This window comes from Lemur catta, chromosome X (assembly GCF_020740605.2).
Source record: "Lemur catta isolate mLemCat1 chromosome X, mLemCat1.pri, whole genome shotgun sequence".
In the NCBI taxonomy this organism is placed as follows: domain Eukaryota; kingdom Metazoa; phylum Chordata; class Mammalia; order Primates; family Lemuridae; genus Lemur; species Lemur catta.
Window position 1 is genome coordinate 65,174,970 of NC_059155.1, and position 25,000 is coordinate 65,199,969.

The window sequence follows — 25,000 nt, forward strand, 5'->3', positions numbered from 1 at the left end:
AAGAAAAAACATAATTATACTTGTTTTTATAATATTCTTTATAAGTGTTTTCTGTGAGGAAATTATGTACTTACAAATCATGTTTTGACTGCACTGGATAATAAATAAATCCACTTTTTTAGAACAGGAAATTAATCTTATAGGCACCTTCTCAAAACTCTATTTATCTATGTTATCATTTTGCTACCTCTTTTCCATGAAAATCCAAGGGGAAAAACACAATTCTGCTATAGTGGCAACATGAAACCTCAGAATAATATCCATTTTATACGTACCGCGAGCTAACCAATTGCGCTACTGGAGCATGCAGAATAATACCCATTTTAGACAGAAGTTCCAACCAACAATCATAGTCAAGTGTTCAAATACTCTCGAAGAGACAAAGGACTAGCTTAGCAATGATACAATGATACTTTCCCACCAGCACATAAATCATCCCTGGGTACATAGTTAGCACTCAATAAAGTTACTAAATGAATGAATACCAATGCATACAAACTTTCTCAAGGATAGCCTTGGGTAGAGTAAGTAAGAAGAAAGTATATGGCTTTTCTTCAACCTATTATAGTTAAATCTTCCTTGAACATTCCTTCATCTATTCATTTAACAATGAAGTTAAAAGGCCAATATTGAAAAAGTTACGGTAACCTAAAATCAGAGTAAAGCAATATTCATTGAGTACCTATATCATGGTGGGGGAAAATGAATGGACAATAAACAAACTAATAAATGCATAAGAATGCTAGATGATTATAAGTACAATATTGATGAAAACTAAGGCTGAGTCAGGAGTAGAGCAGTGGGCAGGAACAATATTTCGGTGAGATAGTCAGGAAAGGTCCCCCTGGAGGAGACATTTAAACAGAGACACGTGGGAGAGAACATTCCTGAGAAAGGGAACAATTAGCACAAAAGTCCTGTGTCAAAAAGGAGGGTTGGTATTAAGGTATGACTATCAGATAAAAACAAAAATGGTATAACAAAATAGAGAAATAGAATAAGCAATAAAACCTTAAACAACAAAACATAAAAGCCATGATTACTGGAGCTGGCTTTGTGTGTATGAGTATGTGTGCATCTTCCTCACTTTGGGGGTCTGAGTTCTGTAGTAGTAATAGGAGATGGTCTTCCTGGGCAAACATACTAAAGACACAGAATTTCCAAGCCATTAGCTTCAGTCCCCTGGGAGAATTGTGTTAAATTCAGTCAGCAATTATCTGTAATACTGGATAACAATCTCACCTGAGAGTGAGTTTTGAAAGGGCACAGCACAGTCACTGTCAGAGAAGGGTCCTTCAGGTACATATCGAATTGCCTGGGGAAAGACCTTCTGACATCTCTGTTTGCTTTTCAAAGCACTGACTTTGTCTGTGCTTTGTAACCAGGGGAAAAAGGGGTTTGTCTAAATTGATCTTCTTTCTGCAATTCCAACATATTTCCGAGCTGTTTCCTTCTAGAAATCCATTTTATTCAGACAGTGGGAAACTCCTCAACTGTCACCTTAAAAATCTTCAAAAAAGGGGGGGTGCATATTGGAGGAAAATTACCAATAAAGAGTAAAAATTGATGGAGTTTGAAGCATTAATTCCCATTAGTTACATCTTCTTGATTTGTGTGGGAAAAGCTGATAAATTAACAAATATGATTCTTCAGGGGCATATGCAGCTCTGCAGAATAAAGCATAGTCTAAACCAGGCATCTCACAGGGGCACCTTGGTTTTATAAGTATTTGGCCATAAAAATCATCCCAGCCACTAAAAGTATAGATGGAATAATCAATAGCCCAAATGAGCCTTAATAAGATTGTGCTTTATTTAGGTATACATTCAACTCAAAGCTTTCCAATAATGGTTTTTATGCACAGTTAATTTAATAAGGTCTATTGAATAAAAACAATCTATTGGGCAATGCTTCTAAGCCTTTTGTGGGAAGAGTGAGAGGGGGTGATCATATGCCCCTTTGAGAAACTAAAAAAAGTGATGGGCCCTTTCTTTTTCAGAAAAATGCTCAAACAGATAAAAACTTGCAATTAGTATAAAGGAGTTCATGGATCTCCTGGATCTACTGTTGAAGTCCCCTGCCTTAGAGACAATGGGAGACAAGAGCATGATAATAAGAACACCTCAGGTCTGCATGACACTAGAAAAAGAAGTTTTAATTTTATAGTTGATATGTACACCAAAGCAGTGTGTGTTGACACAATGGCATTTTTTTTACATTTAAAAAATGTTTAATTATGGTAAAATACACATAATAAAATTTACCATCATAACCATTTTTGGTGTACAGTTCAATAGTGTTAAGTATATTCACATTGTTGTACAAAAAATCTCCAGAACGCTTTTCTTCTTGCAAAACTGAAATGCCATACCCATTAAGCAACGCCCCATTCCCCGCCTCCCCAGCTCCTGGCAACCACCATTCTCTGTCTCCGTGGATCAGACTACTCTAGATACCTCATGTAAGTGGAATCATACAGTATTTTTCTTTTTGTGACTGGCTTATTTTGCCTAGTATAATGTCCTAAAGGTTCATCCATGTTGTAGCATGTGTCAGAATTTCTTCCCTTTCAAAGGCTAAATAATATTCCATTGTATGGATAGAGTGCATTTTGCTTATCCATTCATCCATTGATGGACACTTGGGCTGCTTCTGCCCCTTGGCTATTATGAATGCTGCTGCTATGAATATGGATGTATAAATATGGGTGTGTAAATATCTCTTTGAGACCCTGCTTTCAATTCTTTTGGATATATACCCAGAAGTGTGGTTTTGATGTGCCCATTTTGATGGGCCCTTTGGATGCAAGGAATACAATGACTCAGCAATTCTGAGTCAGGTCCCTTGGCAAAAGAGACCCACCAAAATGTGAAATTGGTATTTCATTACTAAGTCATACATGATAGACACCCCTGATCCTTATTCTATACTTAACCTTTCCTCAATTATGTAGATTTCAGTTTTCACTTTATTCATGTCAGTATTTTTTTAATTTTTACAAGTATGAATTAATCTCATAATAAAAAGGCAATAAAGATCTCTTTAAGTCTGTTAGAACTAAGTCTCAAAAGGCATCTCAAATATCTCTTAAAACCATCAATTCAAAGGAAATTTACAATACAAATATTGGTAAATGAATTATACACACACACAGACACACAGACATTAGAAGAACTATTAGGAATTCATTTAAAGACTTTCTGTGCCATACAGAGCTCAGAGTACGGACACATAAATTCCTCCTCCTCATTTCCCAAAGCATCCAAAATAACACCATTAATAAAACTGAGTGTAACCAAGAAGCCTTCAAAATAGCAGAGATGTCTAGCCCCTCATTTATCAGATGGAAAAGAAAGTTAAATATTGAGTTGAGGAACTATAATTCTTTATTGAATGTAAAAAAAGTAGAATCTTTGTGATTTTAAAGGTAAAACTAATTAACATGAGATGTAGATTATTCATTCAAGGTGTCCATGATGTCTCCAAGAATGAGCATTCAGCTTAGAATGAGGGAAAGTCCATTAGGAGCTGAGGACAAGGTTAGCATATGACTCCTTGTCATGGGTAGTTTGCCTGCCAGATGGTGCCTGGACTCTACCTCCTCACCACCCTACCTCTGAATCCCATCTTGTCCCAACTCCATCACAGGGGAGGTGAGCCCTGGGATGGAGAAAGGACATCCATTTGTTTACTTCCTAGTTATCAGGAAAGCTGGAATTTTAATGATTTGGTTTTGGGCCACATCAATATGGTGGTCTCAGTAGGTACTTGAGTCACAAGAGCTCTAACAACACAGCTGGGGGTCAAAAATTGTTTCATTAAGACAACCTCTTCAAAACACCATATACCCATCTGCATTATGAAACCCAAGGATTTGGCCTGGGTCATTCTAAACCACTGTGGATTCTGGGCATCAATAACTGGCTGCAGAACATACTCCCTTTCAAAGTGTCCTTGACTCCTGCTTTACCGCTCTGCCTGTGCAAATGAACTAAAAGATTCAGTCTCCTCAAATTCAGCCTAGAATTTGTTTGTTTCCTTACTGCTGTTATTAAGCACCATAGACATTTACAAAGTGTACAGAGGTGATCTCTCCTTGTAGACTCTTAAGGGTTTTCAGACCAGGGACCAGGTCTATTTATTTTCCATCACCCCATCCACCAGAGCTTAGTATAATGCTCTGCATGTCAGAGATATTTGTTAATTTTAAGACAGTACCTTCTAAAAAGATTAGCGATCCTTTTACCAGAATGTCATAAAAAAGAAGCATGGGTAGATGAGCACCCTTGAGATTGTGGCATAAGCTACATACATCTCTCATCTCACTAAGGACCAGCCCTGATGGCAGATCATTGAGAACAGTCATGAAAAAATTAGATTTAACCAATTTCTAAGGCTCCAATTTCTATCTTTATGCCAGTGGTCCCAATTCATATTTTCAGCCCAGAATGCCCTTCACAGCTACCATCTACTTTACTAGGTGTTGTTAACCTGGATGTCTCAGAGGCCCTTTACACTCCAAAATTTGTCAAAGTTTAGCTGATTTCACTCCTAAAATACTGCCTCTGTAAGAGCTGGGCCTTTGTTTTGTTCATTGTTAGATCCCCAGGACCTAGAATAGTGCCTGACATACAGTGGGTGCTCAGTGAAGAGTTTTGAATGAATTAATGATGGATGAGTGAATGAAGAGACCATCCCAGGAGGCAGTCTTCCATTAAAGCCACACGTTGCCAGAGAGTTCTCTAGCACCTGATGGCTAAGACCAAGCCCTACACTTCTTTCCACTGTGTTATTCCTCCAGCCTCCTCTCTCTTTTATCAAAACGCCCTCTCTGGTGCCTCATTCCCAGCAGCCTCTAAATATGCTTAAAATCTACCACAGGTTGAGTATCTCTTATCCAAAGTGCTTGAGACCAGAAGTGTTTCGGATTTCAGATTTTCTCAGATTTTGGAATATCCACGTATACGTCAGATATCTTGGGGATGGGACCCAACTCTAAACACAAAGTTCATTTATGTTTCATATATACCTTATACACATAGCCTGAAGGTGATTTCATACAAAAGATTATATTTTAATAATCATGTGCATGAAACAAAGTTTTGACTGCAACTTGTCACATGAGGTCAGGTATGGAATATTCCACTTGTGGCATAATGTTAATGCTCAGAAAGTTTTGAATTTTGGAGCATTTTGGATTTTGGATTTTCAGATTAGGGATGCTCAGCCTATATCATAAAACCAAATGCTCTTTATTATACAAGATCACGTTCACAGTCTTACTTCCCTAACCCCAGCTCACACTTTATACTCTTACAATCTTGAATGCCCTAGAGTTCCCAACTCACACCCCACTCTTTCAGTCCTCTGTGCCTCTCTCAGGTAAGGGATGATTTGCTGAAATGTCCTCTCTGTTCCCTAGAGAAGCCCTCTCTTGCCTTATATCTCCCCCTTACCCTTTAATTCCCAGTACAGGCGTTGTTTCCTCTATGAATTCTTTCCCTGGGACCTCCCTCCTCCCAATCAGCTAGGCAAAGGGTTCCTCTTCTATGCTCTCATAATATCCTGAGCCAGGACTTTTTCCAAACATTTTTTACATCTTGGCATACATAGAAAATGGTTGCGGATAAATGAACAAGGCTGTGTATGGACATAAGCAACTGGCCTGGGTCTCTGGCCCTGACAAAACTTGTGCAGTAACATCTGGGTACAGCTATAATTCATTTTTTGCATACCAGCATGGCATGTCATGCTGGTTGGTGGCTCTGCTCTTAGCATGTCTTAGTCCTAATCACTACATTGACCCCATGGTACTATAAATATTTGTGTTTGTCCCTCGCTAGACCTGTAAACTCCTCAAGGGTAAGAAATTCTCATTCTTATTTTTCGTGTTTTAAATGATCATACAGTAAAATTGGCTTTGGGGGTATACAGTTCTATAAATTTTATCACATGTATAGATTTGTGTAACCATGACCACAGTCAGGATACAAAATAGTTCCAACACCCAAGGTGCTGCCACACCCTCTTCCCTCTCCCAACCCCTAACCCTTGACAGCCACTGATCTGTTCTCTGTCACTATAGTTTTGTCTTTTTGAAAATGTCAAATAAATGGAATCATACAGTATATAACCTTTTGAAACTGGCTTCTTTCATTCAGCACAATGCCTTTGACATTCATCCAATTTTTTGTGTGCATCAGTAATTGATTACTTTTTATTGCTGAGTAGTATTCCATTGTGAGCATTTAACACAGTTTGTTTATCCATTGAAGGATATTTGGGTTGTTTCCAGTCTGGGGAGAATTTGATAGGGTTGCTGTAAACATTTGTGAAAAAGTTTTGTGTGAACAGAAGTTTTCATTCCTCTGGGGTAAATACCCAGGAGTGGGATTGAATGGGTCTTATGGCAAATGTATGTTTAGCTTTATGAGGAACTGCCAAATTGTCTCTAAAGTGGCTGTACCATTTGGCTGGTAGATTGTTCCGGCAATGTATGAGACTTCCAGTTGTGACACATCCTTGCCAGCACTTGGCATTGCCACATTTTTATTTTAGTCATTCTAGTAGGTGTGGTGTGGTATCCCATCATAGCTTTGTCTTTATCTTTGTATTTCAGCACTTTGCACAGTGGTTAAGTTCTCAATAAATATTTGTTGAACTGAGAGAAACTCATCTCATTTGTTTTTTAGATCTTTCTTAAAACCCACGTATAATAGGTCCCATTTTCACTATACTTTCTACTAAGCTTTGTGTTTAAAAAATAAAGAAGTTGCACAGAAGTATTAAATTCCCTCTTACCCTCCTGTACTCACTCCTTTTCCTAAATCCTAAATGGATCATTCTTCCAATTAGAATCTTAGTATAGCAATATAACCTATAATTTTCACTCAAACTGAACTTGAAGGCTTGCAAACAAGATTACTTTTGAAAGGCTCTGCTCTCACTGCTACTGGTACTAACAACAAGAATCATCATCAAGGCCAGGCATCGTGGCTCACACCTGTTATCCTAGCATTCTGGGAGGCCGAGGAAGAAGGATCACTTGAGCTCAGGAGTTCGAGACCAGCCTGAGAAAGAGCAAGACCTCATCTCTATTAAAAATAGAAAAATTAGCCAGGCTTGGTGGTGTGCACCTGTTGTTCCAGCTGTGCAGGAGGCTGAGGCAAGAGGATCATGTGAGCCCAGGTGTTTGAGGTTGCAGTGAACTACGATGACGCCACTGTACTCTACCCAGTGTAACACAGTGAGACTCTGTTTCAAAAAATAAATTAATGAATGAATTAAATTCAATTAAAAAAAGAATCACCATCAACAAATAGATAATTGGATGAGCTAGACACTGTGCTAGGAGCTGTTCCTATAACAACTCACTTATCCCTCCAACCCTATGAGGTAGGTATTATCCTTATTTTACAGATGTGGAGACTGAGGTTTAATGAAGCTGACAAACTTGCCCAAAGTCACACAGCCAATAAGTGAGTGAAGGCTCTAGGGTGCACACCCAGGTCAGGCTGGTTCTAGAAAACATGGCGCTAACCATTCTGTGTGCCTTCTCTACTGAGCAAAGGAATAAGCAGCTCTTTAGTCAACAGAAAAAGCAATAAAAAAAATCTCAAGTCATTTTCATTTTAAAGCCTTATAAGACTTCAGGAAAGTAAACCTTTCTCTTTACATCAGTCTTACGATAGCCCCTTCAGATCAGCCGTGAGGCACAGGGATGGAGGGGAACGAGGACCCCTAGTCTGAGAAACCTCAACTGCCTGATTGGAAGACAGGCTAAGGATTTTAGATCTTAATCCTGTGAAGCCAGCAGCATGAGTGGCACTCAGTTGAGCAATCTGGACTAACATTACTTGTAGCTCAATGATAATTATCCTTTGAATCTTGATCCACATTTACATAGTTCTATACTTGAGAGCATCCAAGTTACAATAATGGTTGCTTTTTATGTTGATTTGTAAAAATAAAATGGTATTTTATATATAAAAATAAAATTAATAATATACTAACCTTGATCATCTAATGACTATCAAATGACTTAGTGCCTCCAGGCATAACAAATAACCTTAGTTTTTAGAGACATAGCTAGCACTAATTCTAATATAACAAGATACAATCAGACCTTTCACTAGAAACATGGAGTTAAAACTATGGCCAACAAATTACTGAACTGGAATTCAGTGCTTCAGTCTTAGTATTTTGACTTAAAATATTTCTTATCTCTTTTATTACTTCCTCCCAAACCCATAAATAATATGCTTCAGAGAGCTCAGTGCTGGATCTATTTCTTTGAATCTTATTGACTGAGCAAGATAAGAGGCACAAATCCCAGGATCCCATGTCTAAGAAGTCACTTTCCAAGCCTAAATATTCAGTTATTTCAACCTCAGAAATCAGGAGGGAAATGTGGGTACTAAAAAGAAAAGTCATCCAATGAAATTATGTCACAAGCCAACAGCATCTTTTGGGGATCACAGTAGCTAGTTCCAAAACATGAGACTATTTTGTGTATTTTAGTTCCATAGAATGACAACATTGATTTCAAAATTTTCATTACAATGAACTGCATAACAGAAAGAAGTTTCTTTTGCAGTCACCTCAGAACAGTACTAAACAAATAGTGCCACCAAGTAATTATCATCATGGAAAATTATGGCAACTCTAAAAAATATTTGGCTCCAAGTCCCAAGTAGTAAAAGTCAATGGCAATGATTTTATTAATTTGGAGAGCTTCTCTTAGCCTGTGGCAATTCCTCTATACTTGGGCCTGCACATAATGTTCTTATCTCAATGCTTAAACACTCAATAATTATAGAATCTACCGAAAGAATATCATTTAAACAAATTTATAAGTGGCTTATAATACACAGTGCCGGTGATTAATGAGAAAACATTAAATAGCAGAATGACTGGAAACTTTCCAATCAGTATTCCAAAGTGTGTGCATCACTGATGAATTTCTCATACTTGAAAGTTAGACAACTCCAAGAAAGAATTACATATTTACATAAATCATAAGCTACTCAGCAACAATTTGAACTTTCTGTACAATTGTGGTGTTTCTCAAAGGAGAAAAATGTATTTATCAAGACCACTGAACGTAAAGAAGCAATTAAATACAAACCAATTTGCATACCCAACATAGCATTTTCTGTTTAAAAATCAAAACTTTTCATCCTGACAGATAAATTTGTCACTGAGAAGAGACCATTTTTAAAAGAAAATAAATACAGCACAATCCAATTTCCCTTGCAAAAAGTACAGTCAAAAGTTTACTATGAATTATAGCCTGTTAGAATACCACATACATGAACAAGCAGCTAAAATCAGTTTCTCTTTTCCCAAAAGTGCCTCTGGACATTTATTCTTAAGGAAATAAACAACCAAAGTAGTACATGGCTTTGTCCTTTTATTTTACAGAATAATCCTGCCTCACCTCTAATATTCTTTCTAAATACTGGAATGAACTGAACAAAACTCAGAAGGACATTATCACTTTTCTATCAACAGCATCACTCTTGTAATAATTCTGAGACATGGCTTTCAACCTTTGTCCAAATAAATTTGCCCTAATGAAAAGCATGAGGTCATCTCAAAAACAACAATAAGACCCCTGATATTCTTACTTGAAGACCATTACTCACTGGCAAATATGTTCTCCTTCATCCTCGGCCGCCCTGCCGAAGCCCCAGGGAATGGAGAAAGTCTGCCAATTTTCTCCTCCAAGGTCCTCCTCCATGGTAGGAAGCCAAAACAGCCCACCTTTTCCTAAGGATGGAAAAAAAGAACCCTCTGCTTAGTTCTTTTATAAGAAGAATGACTGTATCATAACAAACAACTGCTATCCAAGAAGAATGAGAGAGGAAGGAGAAGAGGAATCGATGCTGAGAGGCCAATCATATTTCATCACTCAGCTACTTGGAAACGAGATATGCTTAAACAATCACGTGTTCTGAGAGATTTGAGGATGCAAAAGAGGAGTGGCTCTGTCTTTTGTAAATTATTAACAGGGACATTTTTCCTGACCATGAGCAAAGATGCACAGGCTACTCGTTTAAGAAAAAAGCAATCAGGTTTGGCATGGAGCATAAAAACGGACAAGTCAAGAAACAGGATCTCTGATCACAGTTCTTTGCTGACCCCTCTGAATCAGGACAACCCGGTGCAGTTACAACGGAAGTGCTCTCACACTGGGAATGAAGTGGCACCTCTGAAGGTCTGAAGAGGCCATAACTGCAGCTTCAGCATCTGCCTCTGACAAAAATGCGTGTTTGCTCTTCTCCATTTGAGAACTCATGATGGGATAGTTGGCACTCTGAGCTGGAGTGAAGCCGCCTGCACACAGTTCTCACATCCTTCCTAGATTTCAAAGTGCTGCTTAACTTCTCCTGCGGTTTTCTTGTGTTTCATCCAAATTTGAGATTTAACACGTCTACCTTCAAGCTATTCGAGAGTTGCCAGTTTCAAAGCTAGATTCTATCCAGTAATTTAAACTCAGTGGGAAAAAGCTGATCCAGAAATCTTTTCAAAACCATTGTCTTCCCATGCCATAGACAGGGCACACTTGGTGAATATTCTATTGGGTGATATGGAATATCTCTTTTTCTCTAGACCAGGATCTCTCAATCTTGGCATTACTGAAGTTTTGGACTGGATACTTTGTTGCAGAGGGCTGACCTATGCGTTGTAGGATATTTAGCAGCATCCTGGCCTCCACTCTGTAGATGCCAGTAGCATCTCCCTAGTTGTGACAACCAAAAATGTCTCCAGACATTGCCAAATATCACCTGGGAAGCTGAATCAACCCCAGTTGAAACCACTGCTCTAGACCCATTTAAGTGAAGTTGTTCAAAAGAGGAAGAATGTCATTTACATCTGAGATGGACTCATGCCAAAGACAGACTGTAGGTAAACAGTCAAGGCTTTGGGTGAAACATAGGACTCATGTGCCCAAGTATGGGTGGCCAATTCAATTTGTCACAAGGGAGACACATTTAAAGTGGGGAAATAACTCTCCAATGATATCTGCCAAATCTCTCACTGCCATAGTTTCCAAGTTTCCAAAACCTGCTATTTGGAATATACTCACTTTTCTCCTTAGTCACATAGTCTTTATCTTATCTTGGTTTCTGTCATCCCATTGCAAGAAGGGTTTGTTCTGACAAACTATTCCTAGCTAATCTTTGACAGCAAAAACAACCTAGGCAGAGATAATGAGGACATAAATCCCTTGCCCAATTGTGTAACCTTAACCTTGCAATGGGGATGTTTCCCTAAGAGCCTTAGAGTCATGCAAAAAAGGGTGGGAGAAAAGTCTTTTCAATTAAATACACTAACAGCAGTCTATTTAAATTCAACACTGAGAAAATTAGGTAGATGGTTTCAAAAGCAAAAGTGCAGTTCAGCAAGTCCACAGGTGATGCTGTCTCATTAAGGAGAATGGTATGCTGGAGGGAGAAACAGTGCAGAGAGCAAGTTGTCTTAGGAGGAAGTGTGATCAAAAGAAGGTGCAATCCTCAAGTGGTAAACTGTGTCAGCATGGCCTTCTGTCCCCTCTGGGGATTATTTTAGATATTAGTTTAGATGGCACAGTCACCGAAGGGCTGAAGTTTGAGCTTTGAGGTTTGGTATTGGGTATTGAGTGGGCAGGAAAGAGAGGTGCTGTGTCCCATTTGCTTTGGGATAATAAGGGGGAAAAGAATTTTTAACAAAGAAGAATGATGTTCTGAGATAAGTGAACTGTGTCCTCTTCTAGGGACTGGATTCCAGGAGGAGGAAGCTGTCTGCCTTGGGAAATGCCCATATTCGCAATGTGGCCTGGATAGGGGAGGGCCCTCCACTTGAGAGCTGGGTCTTGGGAGCAGGAGCTTCAAGAAACAAAGCCGGCCGGGCACGGTGGCTCACGCCTGTAATCCTAGCACTCTGGGAGGCTGAGGCGGGTGGATCGTTGGAGCTAAGGAGTTCGAGACCAGCCTGAGCAAGAGCGAGACCCCGTCTCTACTAAAAATAGAAAGAAATTATATGGACAAAGACACCTGTACCCGAATGTTTATAGCAGCACAATTCACAATCGCAAAGATGTGGAAACAACCCAAGTGCCCATCAATCCACGAATGGATTAGTAAACTGTGGTATATGTATACCATGGAGTACTACTCAGCTATAAGAAATAACGATGATACAACATCTCTTTGGTTCTCCTGGAGAGAGCTGGAACCCATTATACTAAGTGAAGTATCCAAAGAATGGAAAAACAAGCATCACATGTACTCACCAGAAAACTGGTTTCCCTGATCATCACCTAAATGTACATCAGGGAAGGATACCAATTGGATATCAGACTGGGATGGGGGGTGGGGGGAGGGGATGGGTGTATGCCTACATGACGAGTGCGTTGCACACCCTCTGGGGAATGGTCATGCTTGAAGGTGCAGACCCGGGGAGGTGGGGGGGGGGAGGGGATGGAGGTATGACTACATGATGAGTGCCAGGCGCACTGTCTGGAGAATGAGAATGGACGCGCTTGGGACTCTGACTCGGGGGGGGGGGTGGGCGGGACATGGACAATGAATATGACCTAAACTTATGTACCCCCATGATGAGCTGAAATAAAAAAAAAAAAAAGAAAGAAATTATATGGACAGCTAAAAATATATATAGAAAAAATTAGCCGGGCATGGTGGCGCATGCCTGTAGTCCCAGCTACTCGGGAGGCTGAGGCAGGAGGATTGCTTGAGCCCAGGAGTTTGAGGTTGCTGTGAGCCAGGCTGATGCCACGGCACTCTAGCCTGGGCAACAGAGTGAGACTCTGTCTCAAAAAAAAAAAAGAAAAAGAAAAAGAAAAAAGAAACAAAGCCTCTTTTTTCCAGCCTATTTCCTAGATCTATTCCTTGGCTGTAGGTTGGGGATTTTTCCTTTCTTTTTTTAACTTGCAAATGCTCATTTCTGAATAATGTTGAGAGCTACCAACTGGATCACTGCACTTTTATATCATAACTGGTTACACCTATCAAATGGCCTGCACAATGGCAAATACAAAAGAATTAGATCCCATGTCCCTACCCTCAAAGAGTATATATTCTAGGATTATATACAGAGATTATAAAGAAAACACCCATGAACAGCAGATTTGAAAGATTTCATTTCACGTTTTCATTTTATGCTTTTTTTCTTTATATAGAATTGGGTTATTTTGCCTACTTTGAAAAACTAAAGGTAGGCTTTGAATGCCTTTAAAATTATTTATGAATATGATCATCTTTTCTGACCGGCCAAGAAAAAAATAAGTAAGACTACTGCTTTACAATTGAAAAAATAATTTTATATCCCTCTAAGGAAGGTTTTGAGGATTATTTAAAGCTGCTCAGATAAAGTCCTTAGTCCTTGTGTGACATTCAAGGCCTCCCCTCCTCTTTCCAGCCTCCCTTTCTAGTCCTTCCTCCCTTCTGCCCTTTCTCATACTTTCAGCACCAATTATACCAATGAATGCAATGAGCTACCTGTTATCTCCCACTTGCAAACATTTGAGTTTTTTCTCTTCTTTCCCACTAAAACACCATTTCCTTTCTTCCTGACCAAGACCAATCCTTACTCAAACACCTGAGATGCCTTCCACTTTCTCCCAGGAATTAATCTTTCCATCTCAGTACTTCTAAAGGACTTTGTACTTAGGTAAAAGCAGCTATCGCCCTTTGCCTTCCATCACAGGTACCTGTGTTCATTACTTCTGGCAGAGTGCAAGCTCCATGAGGGTAAAAGTTTTGTCTGCAGTCCCAGTCTGTATCCATGGCGGACTGGTTCCAGGACCTCCCACAGATACCAAAATCCAAGGATGCTCAAGTCCCTAATATAAAATGGCTTAGTATTTGTATACAACCTCCCATATACTTTAAATCATCTCTAGATTACTTATAATACCTAATACAATGTACATTCTATGTAAATAGTTGTTATACTGCATCATTAAGGGAATAATGACAAGAAAAAAAGGTCTGCACATGTTCAGTACAGACGCAACCATATTTTTTTAAATATTTTCTATCCGTGGTTGGTTGAATCCACAGATGCGGAACTCATGGATGCAGAGGGCTGACTGCACTTTGTTCATAGATGTAACCTAGAAATATGGACTGACCCATGGCAGGCTTTCGATAATAAAAATTGAAATAAGTAAATTGTTTTCTCTCCTACTAGATTGTAGGATCTTCACAGGCAAAATAACTACCACATCATGCAGTGCTTAATATGAGGTAGGAACATAGTAGATAACTTGGCAAATTATTACATAAAATTGAAGAAATATGTTTACTTAAAATATATGTACACATATATATTTTTCAGTTTTACCCTATTCAAGGTGAAAAAAATTAAATTATGCTTTCCAGGTGGGCATATTAACTGAGATTTTTACCTCCCATAAATACAGCTGTTATTCTGAAAGGATTCATACCCCATTCTTCAAAGGGATGACTTTCAACATTTTTTTTTCTTGCTTTGTAAAATGAGTCATTCATGGCTATTTCTCCCAGAACTTAAATGAAAGGAGATGGTACTTTCATCCTTATTTAAAAGGCAGGGACAATGAAAGTGTATTTTTAGAGCTTAAACAGTAGCAATGGCTACTAGGCTCATTGGCAGGGCACCCAAAAGTCATGGAACTAGAAAGCATTCATCTTTATCTCAAAGGAGAATTGTTTTAATATCTGGGAATTTAAGAAGGATCTCTGATGTCCCTCAAGTTAGTTTCTTATGTCACTTGAGTTTTAGTGTAATTATTACAGGCAGCTCCCAATTTACAAACACCAGACTTAGGAGCATACTTTACATACACTTCTTCCTTGTCCCCAGCACACCTGAATTCCCTTGATGATTCTCTTCTGCTCTTTTTGTCGTGCTATTTCAGTTACTTTTTATGTGTATTTGATGTCCCTATATTTTCTTTCATGAAATAATTTTTATTATTCAGTTGTGTTCATATTATACAGTTGTAAAAGCCATTTGTGTATTATAGATACAAGTCCTTTGTTGAATATATGCTTTGAAAATATTTTCTCCCATTTGCCTTTTCATCTTCATAACTGTCTTTTGAAGAACATCTCTTACAATTTTGGACAAGTCCAATTTATCTCCTTTTTTCTTTAATAAATCCTACTTTTTGCATCCTATTTTAAAAATCATTGTTAAACTCAAGGTCACTTAGATTTTTTCCTATGTTTTCTTCTAGAAAATTTATAGTTTTAACTCCTACATTTGAGTCCATGTTCCATTTTGAGTTCATTTTTAAATATGGTGTGAGGTATGGATGGACATTCATTTTCCCAAATATGCCTATCCAGTTGTTCCAGAATAATTTGAATAGATTATCTTTTCCACATTGAATTGCCTTGGTACCTTTGTTTCAAATTAATTGACCATATATGTGTGGGCCTATTTCTGGACTCTCTATTTTGTTCCATTAACCTATACGTGATCTTTTTACCAAGAACACAATATCTTGGTAACTGTAGCCTAAAAGTCAAGTAGCATAAGTCCTCCAACATTGTTCTTTTTCAAAGTTGTCTTGACTGTTATACATCCTTTGTATTTTCATATGAATTCTACAATTAGTTTATTAGTTTCTACAAAAGAAACTGCTAGATTGTAATTGAGATTGTTTTGAATCTATAGACCAGTTGGGGGAATTGATATCTAAACTAGATTGAGTCTTCCTACTCATGAATACAGTATATCTTTGTTTATTTAGGTCTTCTTTAGTTTTCCTCGGCAATTATTTTACAGTTTTCAGTGTATAGATGTGCCACATCCTTTGTTGAATTTCTACCTAAGTATTTCATATTTCTTGATGTTATTGTAAATGTTATTTTAAAAATTTCAGATTCATCACTATAGTGGCCTTGTATCTATAATTTTGCTAAACTCACTTATTGTTCTATTAGAATTTTTGTAGATACTTTAGGAGTTTCTACATATATGATCCTGTAATCTGCAAATGCAATCTGTTTTACTTCTTCCATTTTCAGTCTATTTTTCCCCCTTGCCTAATGTACTGGTTAGAACCACCAATGCAATGCTGAATAGAGTGGTAAAAGTGGAAATCCTTGCCTTGTTCCTGATCTTAGGTGGAAAGCATTCTTAAATAGTCCAAAGAGTTGATAAACTGAACTTTATAAAAATTTGAAAAGTGTAGTCTTCAACAGTGTAGAAAGTGGAGAAAATATTTTTGTGTTTCTGCAGCATTGGGACTTTCTAGACATTTACCTGGAGTAGAATTGCTGCATCATATGGAATTTCTATGGTCAACTTTTTGAGGAACTGCCAAACTTTTTTCCATAGTGGTTGCAACATATCACATTCTCACCAACACAAGCACAAGGGTTCCAATTTCTCCACATCCTCATCAACACTTGTTATTTTATATTTTCCTTTGTTTTTGTACTTTTGTAAGCTCTTCAGTAATTTTAAGATTTTCTAAAAATATTTTATCCATAGAATTGGTCTGAATAAGTGACTCTGCCCTGAAAGAGATTTCTTCCTTCTTCATGTGGCTGATGCAGTGTTAACACAGAATGTTAACTCTAAAAACTACATCATCCACACAATGAAATGATTTCAAGTTGAAACTACCCTTCAGAGAGCAACCTGCTTGCTATTTTGTAAAGCAAAAGTAAAATTAAGGAAATGTTGGCTCTCTTTTTGTGTTATCTACATGCTGCCATTTATCTTTCTATTTCTCTCTCTTTTCTCTGTAACGAGTAAGAAAAATACCATCTGGCTTGCTGAGAATAAAACTAATCTTTTTCAACTTTGAACTTATAGTTAATAAACATAGAATGAGATTTTATCCTCCCTTTCAGCCTTCCTGAAGAAAGAAAAGGAAATGTCATTAAAAACATAAATTGATTAGTCTTCTGAAATTGGATGGGAAATTTTCCGCCCAAACTCTTTCTCTCAATCTAAATGCTTCAGTAATATTTTTCAAGGTTCAGATAAGTTGGTTATTAAGTAAATTAGCTTTGAACATACAAGTGGCATTCAAAAACCTGTCTAGCCATGAAAGATTTAAGTTGAATTGTACCTGCAATGAAAAATGAAGAAAGGATTAGAAAAGCTCATTACTTAGAAGTCACATAGCAATTCATATTTTCTATGCATTTATAATCAGATGCATGTCATTGCTCAAAAAGGCCCTGCACATTTTTCAGTGGGTACCATTTTCCATAAAACTCATAGTGGCAGAATTTCATATTTCCATCAATCTTCCCTGCCTACCATCCATTCAGTGTTCACTGAGCAACAAAAATGAGTCTGGCACCATGCTAGGCAGTAGGGATACAGAAATGAATAACGTCTGTGCAAGTTCAGTCACTTCAGCCTCTCCCTCCCCACAATGTTTGAGGTCGCTGGTTGCAGTTTTGCTGTGTTATACCTGGTTTTTGTCTCCCTCCCCAAGCCCTCTGAATTGATAATTCCTTATTCACCAGCCCATATCCACCTACTCTCTGGTTCTTCATCCAGTTTTATCCACAGACTTTGTTACTTAGGTCTGCCTCACTCCTTCCGTGCTGCATCTTGTAAGCTAGTCCCAATCTACCCTTCCTTTCCCCAACTGTGGAATTCAGGCTAGTTGCAATGCCCAATGCCCCCCAACCCAACAAGAGTTGGGATTTAAGATGACAGATAAAATACAGGACACTGATTATGTTTGAATTTCAAATAAACAATTAAATTTTTAGTATATCTTGTGCAATATTTGGCATGAGACCTACTTATAATAAGAAATTGTTTACTGTTATCTGAAATTCAGATTTAACTAGAATCCTGTATTTTTATTTGCTAAATCTGGCCACCCTAGTGGGGGCTAATAAAATACATTACTCAAGGAACTGCCCACTGTGAATTACTGTGCATGCTACTATTAATAGATGAATCACAATAGAATTTGCTTGGGACTGGTCTTCAGTTGAGTTCCCCCAGATACAGACCCTGATATAAGGATCTGAATGCAAGTGGTTTATTTGGGAGGTAATATAAGAGAGGAAAGGCAGGAGGCCAACCCAGTATGCATTATCCAACAAGTTAATACTGTGAGTAAGTGAGAACCAACTTCAGAGCTGTTTCCCCAGGGAAGAAGGATGCTATGGTATCTTCCTTCAGCTCACATTTGGCATTAATTGACACTGTTCATGGAGATTTTAACTTCCCTACATTTCCAGCTAAGCATCTCTCAGCAACTAGACAACAGCCTCTGGCAGAATCATAGGTGCTTGAAGCACAGGCCAGCAGAAATAGTGAGTGTCAAGGGGACATGAATAGGCACTGCTGTGATAGCATTTGCTATCACGATATCTCTGGAGCATGAACCCAGTATAAACAGAGTTAATTTGGGGAGTCAAATGTAAGTCCAAAAACCATGGCAAGTAAGAAGTAAGTAAGACCTCAAAGACAATCTAGTCCAATGTCCTTATTTCACACATCAGGATGTTATGGCTCAGAGAGAGTTTCTTGCCCAAAGGTAAAAAGTTACCTATTGGCAGGTCCAACATGCTATTTTTATTCCTCTTGGGTCATCATCAAATAGTGACCTATGATTTGCAAAGAATTTTCGCACTTCATAGAACCCTGGTCCTACCACTCTATATCGCAAAGGAGAAGCACCTCTTTGAGTTTAATTAGGAGTGGGAATTGGGCAAACACCAGAATTATCTGGGCACTTCTCATCATGCCCTTCTCATCGTGAGCTGAAAATCCAGCCTCATGCTTGTGTCTGGGAGGCAGAGCAATGCGGGAATTAGGAATCAGGCTTCTTGCATGCAGAGGTTGTCCTGCCCCAGTGCCACGTCACTGTCCTCTTTCTCTGCCCCATCCTCAGCTCCACAAGGTGCCTGCCCTTCCCCATCCATGCCAACATCCCATGTAAAGAAGCTCAACCTGGGGGAGGATGAAGCATCTCTAGACAGTACCAGACTGGGCTCACCTCTCCACCCTACTACTCTGGTATTCCTCCAGAAAGGTCCCCCACAAATCTGAGGACTAAACAGAAACCTTGGTCTGATTCTCTCCTGAACTTTGGGGTGATAATCAAGGGGGATCATGGTATAAAATCTCTAGATTTCTGTAGGTCTGTAATCTATAGAAGTTAACATAAAACCGAGATATTCCAGCTCCTGACACAGAACTGCCACATATAGATGCTTGATAAATGCTTAATGAATGAAGGGCAGAGTGATTAAATTGCAACTGTTTATCCCCAGATAAAAATTCAATGTCTTCTACTTATTTCTGTACAGTTTGTTAGAAACCCTTGACTACATGATCTAATGGTGATGCTCATAGTCTGTGACCCATGATATAGGGCGCAGCCAATAATAATAGGAAACAGGGTGACAAATACAGGAAGAAATAGCCGATGTAAATTTTATGATCTGAACAAAATTTTTGCAGATCTAATGATCTTTAAAATGTATCCATGAGGCTTTTTACTAAAGTATTTATAACTTAAACCAAAATAAGAAAAATCAAGATAATATAATCAATTCTAACTTAATCAAGACAGAATTTTTCTTCCCAAACCAGAGTTTTTCTCCTGTGATATGTTATTGACTAATAATTTTCTTATCTGGCCCATAAATGACCTCATAGCAAGGCAGAGAAATTCAGTTGGGATTTGAATGTTATATTTAACATTATTTTTTCACTTCTTTTTAAATTGATATAATTTTTGATTGCCAAATCATAATTGTGTGCATTTATGGGATACAACGTAATGTTTTGATATATATACAATGTGACATGATTACATCAAGCTGATTAACATATCTATCGCCTCACTTACCTGTCATTTTTTATGGTGAGACATTTGAAATTTATTACCTTAGTTATTTTGAAATATATGCCAGACCTACACTTAAAGCATTATAGATTGTAAGTGAACTCATTTATCTGGAGTTCTCAGAGTTACTTTACAATTAGTAAAGCCCCTGGGGAAAGCAGCGGGAAGGTACTAAGCCACATAATAACTCTATTGCTCCAAGCACTTAAATACCAAACCACAGAAATGAACTCAATCTGGAACGCTCCATATGTCTTTGAGATATATGTGGTAAAACCTTTATGTCCATTTGATGAGAACATAACTTTTTGAAATCATATGTTTTCTGAGAAGATGATGAGTGTGACCTTAAATCAGTATCACCTTGAATTTCCTTATGGATGCAATGTCTTAGATTCCAGGGAAACCAAACACGAGCTCTGAAAAGGATCTCAGACACCATTAAGTCCAACTCATTTTACAAATGACAAAATCAATGCCCAGAGAAGTTAAACGACGTTCTCTAGCCTAGGAGTCAGCAAACTTTTCCTGTAAAGGGCCAGATAGTAAATGCTTTAGGCTCTGTGGGCCATACAGTCTCTCACAACTATTTAGCTCTGCTCTTATAGCGCTTAAGGCAATATTGAAATGAATGAGCATGATTGTGTTCCAACAAAACTTTACTTATGAAAAGTGGTGGTGGCCTGGAATTGGCCTATGGGCCACAGTTTACCAAACCCTGAGGTAGATTTCACAACTGAATAACATCAGAGCCAGGCCAGACCCAGCCTCCATGACTTCCTATGTTTGTTTATTTATTTATTCATTGAAGACATGAGGCAGGATGATAGGGGATTCTGTTATAGCTGATACAGTTGACTCCAAGTTCAGACTATAGTGTTTATCTGAAGGGATAAAACTTAGCAGTCTCTACTAATTGTGTTTCAAGAAGACATCTCCATTTGGAAATCAAATTCCTGGTTGTGGAAATTGTCTATGGGACATAAAAATTTGATCTCCTTTAGGGATAATAGCACACTATATCTGCATTTGTAGGTCTGTGTTCCCAAATGCATAGGTGGCCTGATCATTTTATTAATACTACCAGACGTGAGCCATAAGGATTTCCAGGACGAGCCTCCATCCCCAATATCTGGGCCATGAATGTTCCTTCCAGGCAGTTCTCACAGCATTTGGTTCACCTCCTACCACCCCATCCTTCCTAATACAGTATCTCTACAAATGATATGATGGGGAGGAACCCCTTTCAGAAACAAATGAGAAGGGGAGATCCAAAGGGATTGGCCCAAGTGAAGCAGAGGGACAGGAGAAGTGCTGAGACATTCACTGAACCTTCCCACAAATATTTATCAGCCTTGGCAATATTCTGGGGATATAGAGGTGAACAGTAGAGACAAGTGTCCCATTCTAGAAGAGTTTGAAGTAGAGCGAAGGGGAATTAAATAGATTGTGGTAAGTTCTGTGAAAAAATAAATAAATAAAAGAGTAATGGAATAGAGAGTGGGGGGAGGCTGTGGAGAGTCAGAAGGGGTATATATGAGATACAGTGAGCAGGGAAAGCCTCTCCAAGAGGGTGCCTTTTGGCACAAGTCCTGCATGATAACAAGGAACCAGCCTCGTAGGGATCCTGGTAATAAGAAACACTGGTGTAAATGTGCGAGGCAGGCACTTGTTTGGTGTGTTCAGTGTCGTTAGACTAAAGCAGGCAGATAAGCACAAGAGTGGTGTGAGATAAGGCCACAACACACAACAGAGGTCACTGCAACCCCTGGCCAGCATGCCTATGAGTCAATATCTACAAAGCAGGGGACATGCTCCACAGGGCATGACCCAAGATGACCCACTGGGGTGCAGCAGGAAAATATCAGCACTTTTATACAAATGTAATTTTTGTCTAAAACAGTAAGAAAGAAATCAAGCTTGGCTAATTAGGCCATATAATGATTGCCACTGGCACCCCCTCTCAGTTAGGATGACTGAAGGTCATGAATTAGGTACGCTACTGGAAATTTCCTAAGGTAAAGAGTCATCAAGGGGTCTGTCCGGGCACCTGCAAAACTTTTGTTCTGTTGCAGTTGATATGTGTCTTGCTAACTGAATTTACAGATTATATTATCTAGTTGTAACTAAGTGAACCCTCTCACAATACACAAACAGCTTTAAAAGCTCTATGTAAATGAATCAAGGATTGGAAGTAGTGTTAATAATACAAGCATGACAGTGCAAGAAAATAGTAGAGTTTACATTTCTTCTTTTCCTAATATTAACATAACCCCTTCAACAGCTACAAGTCCTGTGTAAAAACAATAATGACCTAATTCAACACTTTCAAAAGTGTTTGACCACCATATTTCATATCATGATTCAGTATTTAGACATGTATATATTGGCATATAAATAGATACAGGTATGTAACCGAAATGACAGTTTTTCTTATTAGTAATGTACTCTGACATGTTATCTTCTATTTTATTAAAAAAGTAATTATTAACATTATAATTCACCAATAGATTGTTGTGACATGCAGTTTGTAAAATACTGATACAATCAGATCCAAGGAGAAACCAGCCACAAAAAAGTCAAAATTAAGAAGATTATCTGAAACATGGATTAACATCCATTACTGTTAACCATTGATCTCAACATAAATGCATACTTTCCCCTTGAAAATTGGCTAATGGTAGCATGAGGTCACCACAATTTGAAAAATATTTGAGAAACTAAAACATCCAGACCAAGTAAACAAACCACTACAATATTTTTCAGTAATATTAAAAGCCATGAGATAACCTTCTATCAATTACTTAATAAAATTTTAGTAAACTTGATGCATGTTTAAAAACCTCTTTTAAGATCTCTTAACATATTAATCCAGTAGTATATGTATGTAATTTGTAAAGATATATATATATATACACACACACACATATTATATATATATATATATATATATACATATACACACATACACAGACACACATCTATATTGACATTCTTACCATTTGTTTTACTGAGGTAATGTGTGAAAAATAAGTTTGGAGACAATCACTGTAGCTCACAGAATTTGTTTACCCTGGATCTTCAGTGGCCACCTGTGAATTTCCAGGATCCCAGAACAGAGGACTCTTTTTCATCTTGTTTCTCCTGCTATTGCCTAAACCCAATGTTCTTGGTCCTTTATTACCTGTACTATCAGCCTGGAAACTTCAATAAAATTTAAGGGATATCATTGATTTGAACTGAACTCCTGCACTAGGCCTCAACAGACCAACCCCAAATGGAGTCACTCATGCTAAGATTCCAAATCACCAAACTGAAACCTAAGCTGTTTACTTGTAAGAGCTGACCTTCTGAGAAATCAGGAGAAAGAGGATAGACAAGTCCCATTAAATCAACAAGATTCCCTATAAGGAAAGTAACTTTGAAATGACCAATCTGCTTTTTGTTCTTTGTTTCTGATTTCTTCAGCTTTTAATGTCTATAAAGCCCAACCCCTCTGCTCAGCTCATCAGAGCTCCTTTCTATTTTGTAGACTGGATGCTGCCAAGTTCGTGAATTGCTAATAAAAGCCAATTAGATCTTTAAAACTCAATTTCCTGAAATTTTGGTTTTTGATAAAACTATACCTACTTTGTGAAATCCTTGTCCCCAAAGCAAGTGACTAATGAACTTAAGACATCATAAGACCAGGCCATATAATGGTTAAATGTCAAAGACTTGTATGAATTGGTTCACTTCAATTTGACTCACTCTACAATCTGGATAGCCTTTTAGAAAAATCAAATGTGTGAAATTGCCTGGTTTATCTTACCCACCACTCAGTTTGCCAGTTACACAACCTGCCCTGGGTAAGAGTACTAACTTTGGAGAGAGATAAACAAACCTGGACTAGTCATATTAGATACATGAACCTCAGCAAATGTCTTAGTCTCTCTATGCCTCAGTTTCCATATTCATAAAATAGTGAAAATACTTACCTCTAATTAATCTTGTTATAAGGATTAATTAGAAAAATCTACGGAATGCACTTTAACACAATGCTTGACATAGAATGAGTACTCCATAAATTATAGCTACCACTGTTGGTATTTTCATAGTTGTCTTTGCTGTGGAGATTTAGTTCTGTGTAGCACAGCTTCATATGTTACATACAACTCATATAAGCATGCTTTTAAAAAACATCAAGTCACATATTTTGATGTTCATGCATAAGAAAATAATACCATCATAATTACATTTGCAAGAATCCTAAAACAACCTTTTAGTCAGATCTGCAGTGTTATCTTGGCTCCTTTCTGTTTCCATAGCCACTAAGTCAACTCTCAAAATGAATAAAAAAAACTCACCTGTATTTGTCAAAGACGATGATGACATGGAAGGGCAGGGTTTGGATTCTTGTATTTTATTCTCCACTCTGTGGGTAAAGCCAGGTCATTAAATCATTTATTTTTTTCTCTTGGTCTCTTTTCCATTTACCTATAAGATAAATGATATCCTCTTTGTACAAAATGTGTTACATATTTTTAAAGAACAGCATAATTCACTCGGTTTTACTTACTGCAAAAATTCTTCTAGAAATATCATAGATGGCTGTCGTTCTGACTTTTCTACCTCTACCACCCTATGAAACTGGTAACAATGAATTATAAGGCTTTTTTTTGCCTTTTTCTGTACAAGAATAAACATTTACTAGAGGAAAAAGCCATCTCACTATGAGGGGAAACACTCACATTTTACTATAAACAGAATTGTCAAGAATGTCAACAAGATCGAAGAGCTGTAAGGTTAATGGAAAGTGTCCATTAAACTTCTTTCAATTTTGGAATGCATCTTTGTTCTTAGTGAAAAAGCAGATGAGTGGAAGTCTTGATAGATAAACAGGACATCAATCCTCTAGAATACTCCCCATGCAACAAAGGAATGACAGGATAGTTTTGCATATAAAGACAAAAGGCATGACCACTTTTTGGTTTGCTCAATAACCCCTCAGTCACTCATGAGGAAACATATGCTTTCTCCAAGGGATACCCAGAGTTCCTATTCTTCAATTGTGCATGCAAATCAAAAGCACTGGCCATTTTCCTCTTCCCTTCTACTTAGAGCATTCAGAGTCTTGGTATACTCTTCCAGGTTCTGGCATCCTCTAGGTGACTTCCTCTGATCTCACCC

At 38.0% G+C, this 25,000-nt stretch overlaps 1 protein-coding gene across 2 annotated transcripts in view; it reads right to left on the minus strand.

Moving 5' to 3' along the window:
• Nucleotides 1-25,000, minus strand: part of FRMPD4 (FERM and PDZ domain containing 4) — a 773,033-nt gene that overhangs the window by 717,125 nt on the left and 30,908 nt on the right. For both annotated transcript variants that reach the window (XM_045538893.1, XM_045538895.1), the window contains exons 2-3: nt 24,178-24,307; nt 9,648-9,771 (exon numbers count right to left, since the gene is read on the minus strand). In XM_045538893.1, the coding sequence (XP_045394849.1) occupies nt 9,648-9,771; nt 24,178-24,205 (152 nt within the window). In that variant the 5' untranslated portion in view covers nt 24,206-24,307. The remainder of the gene's footprint in view (nt 1-9,647; nt 9,772-24,177; nt 24,308-25,000) is intronic.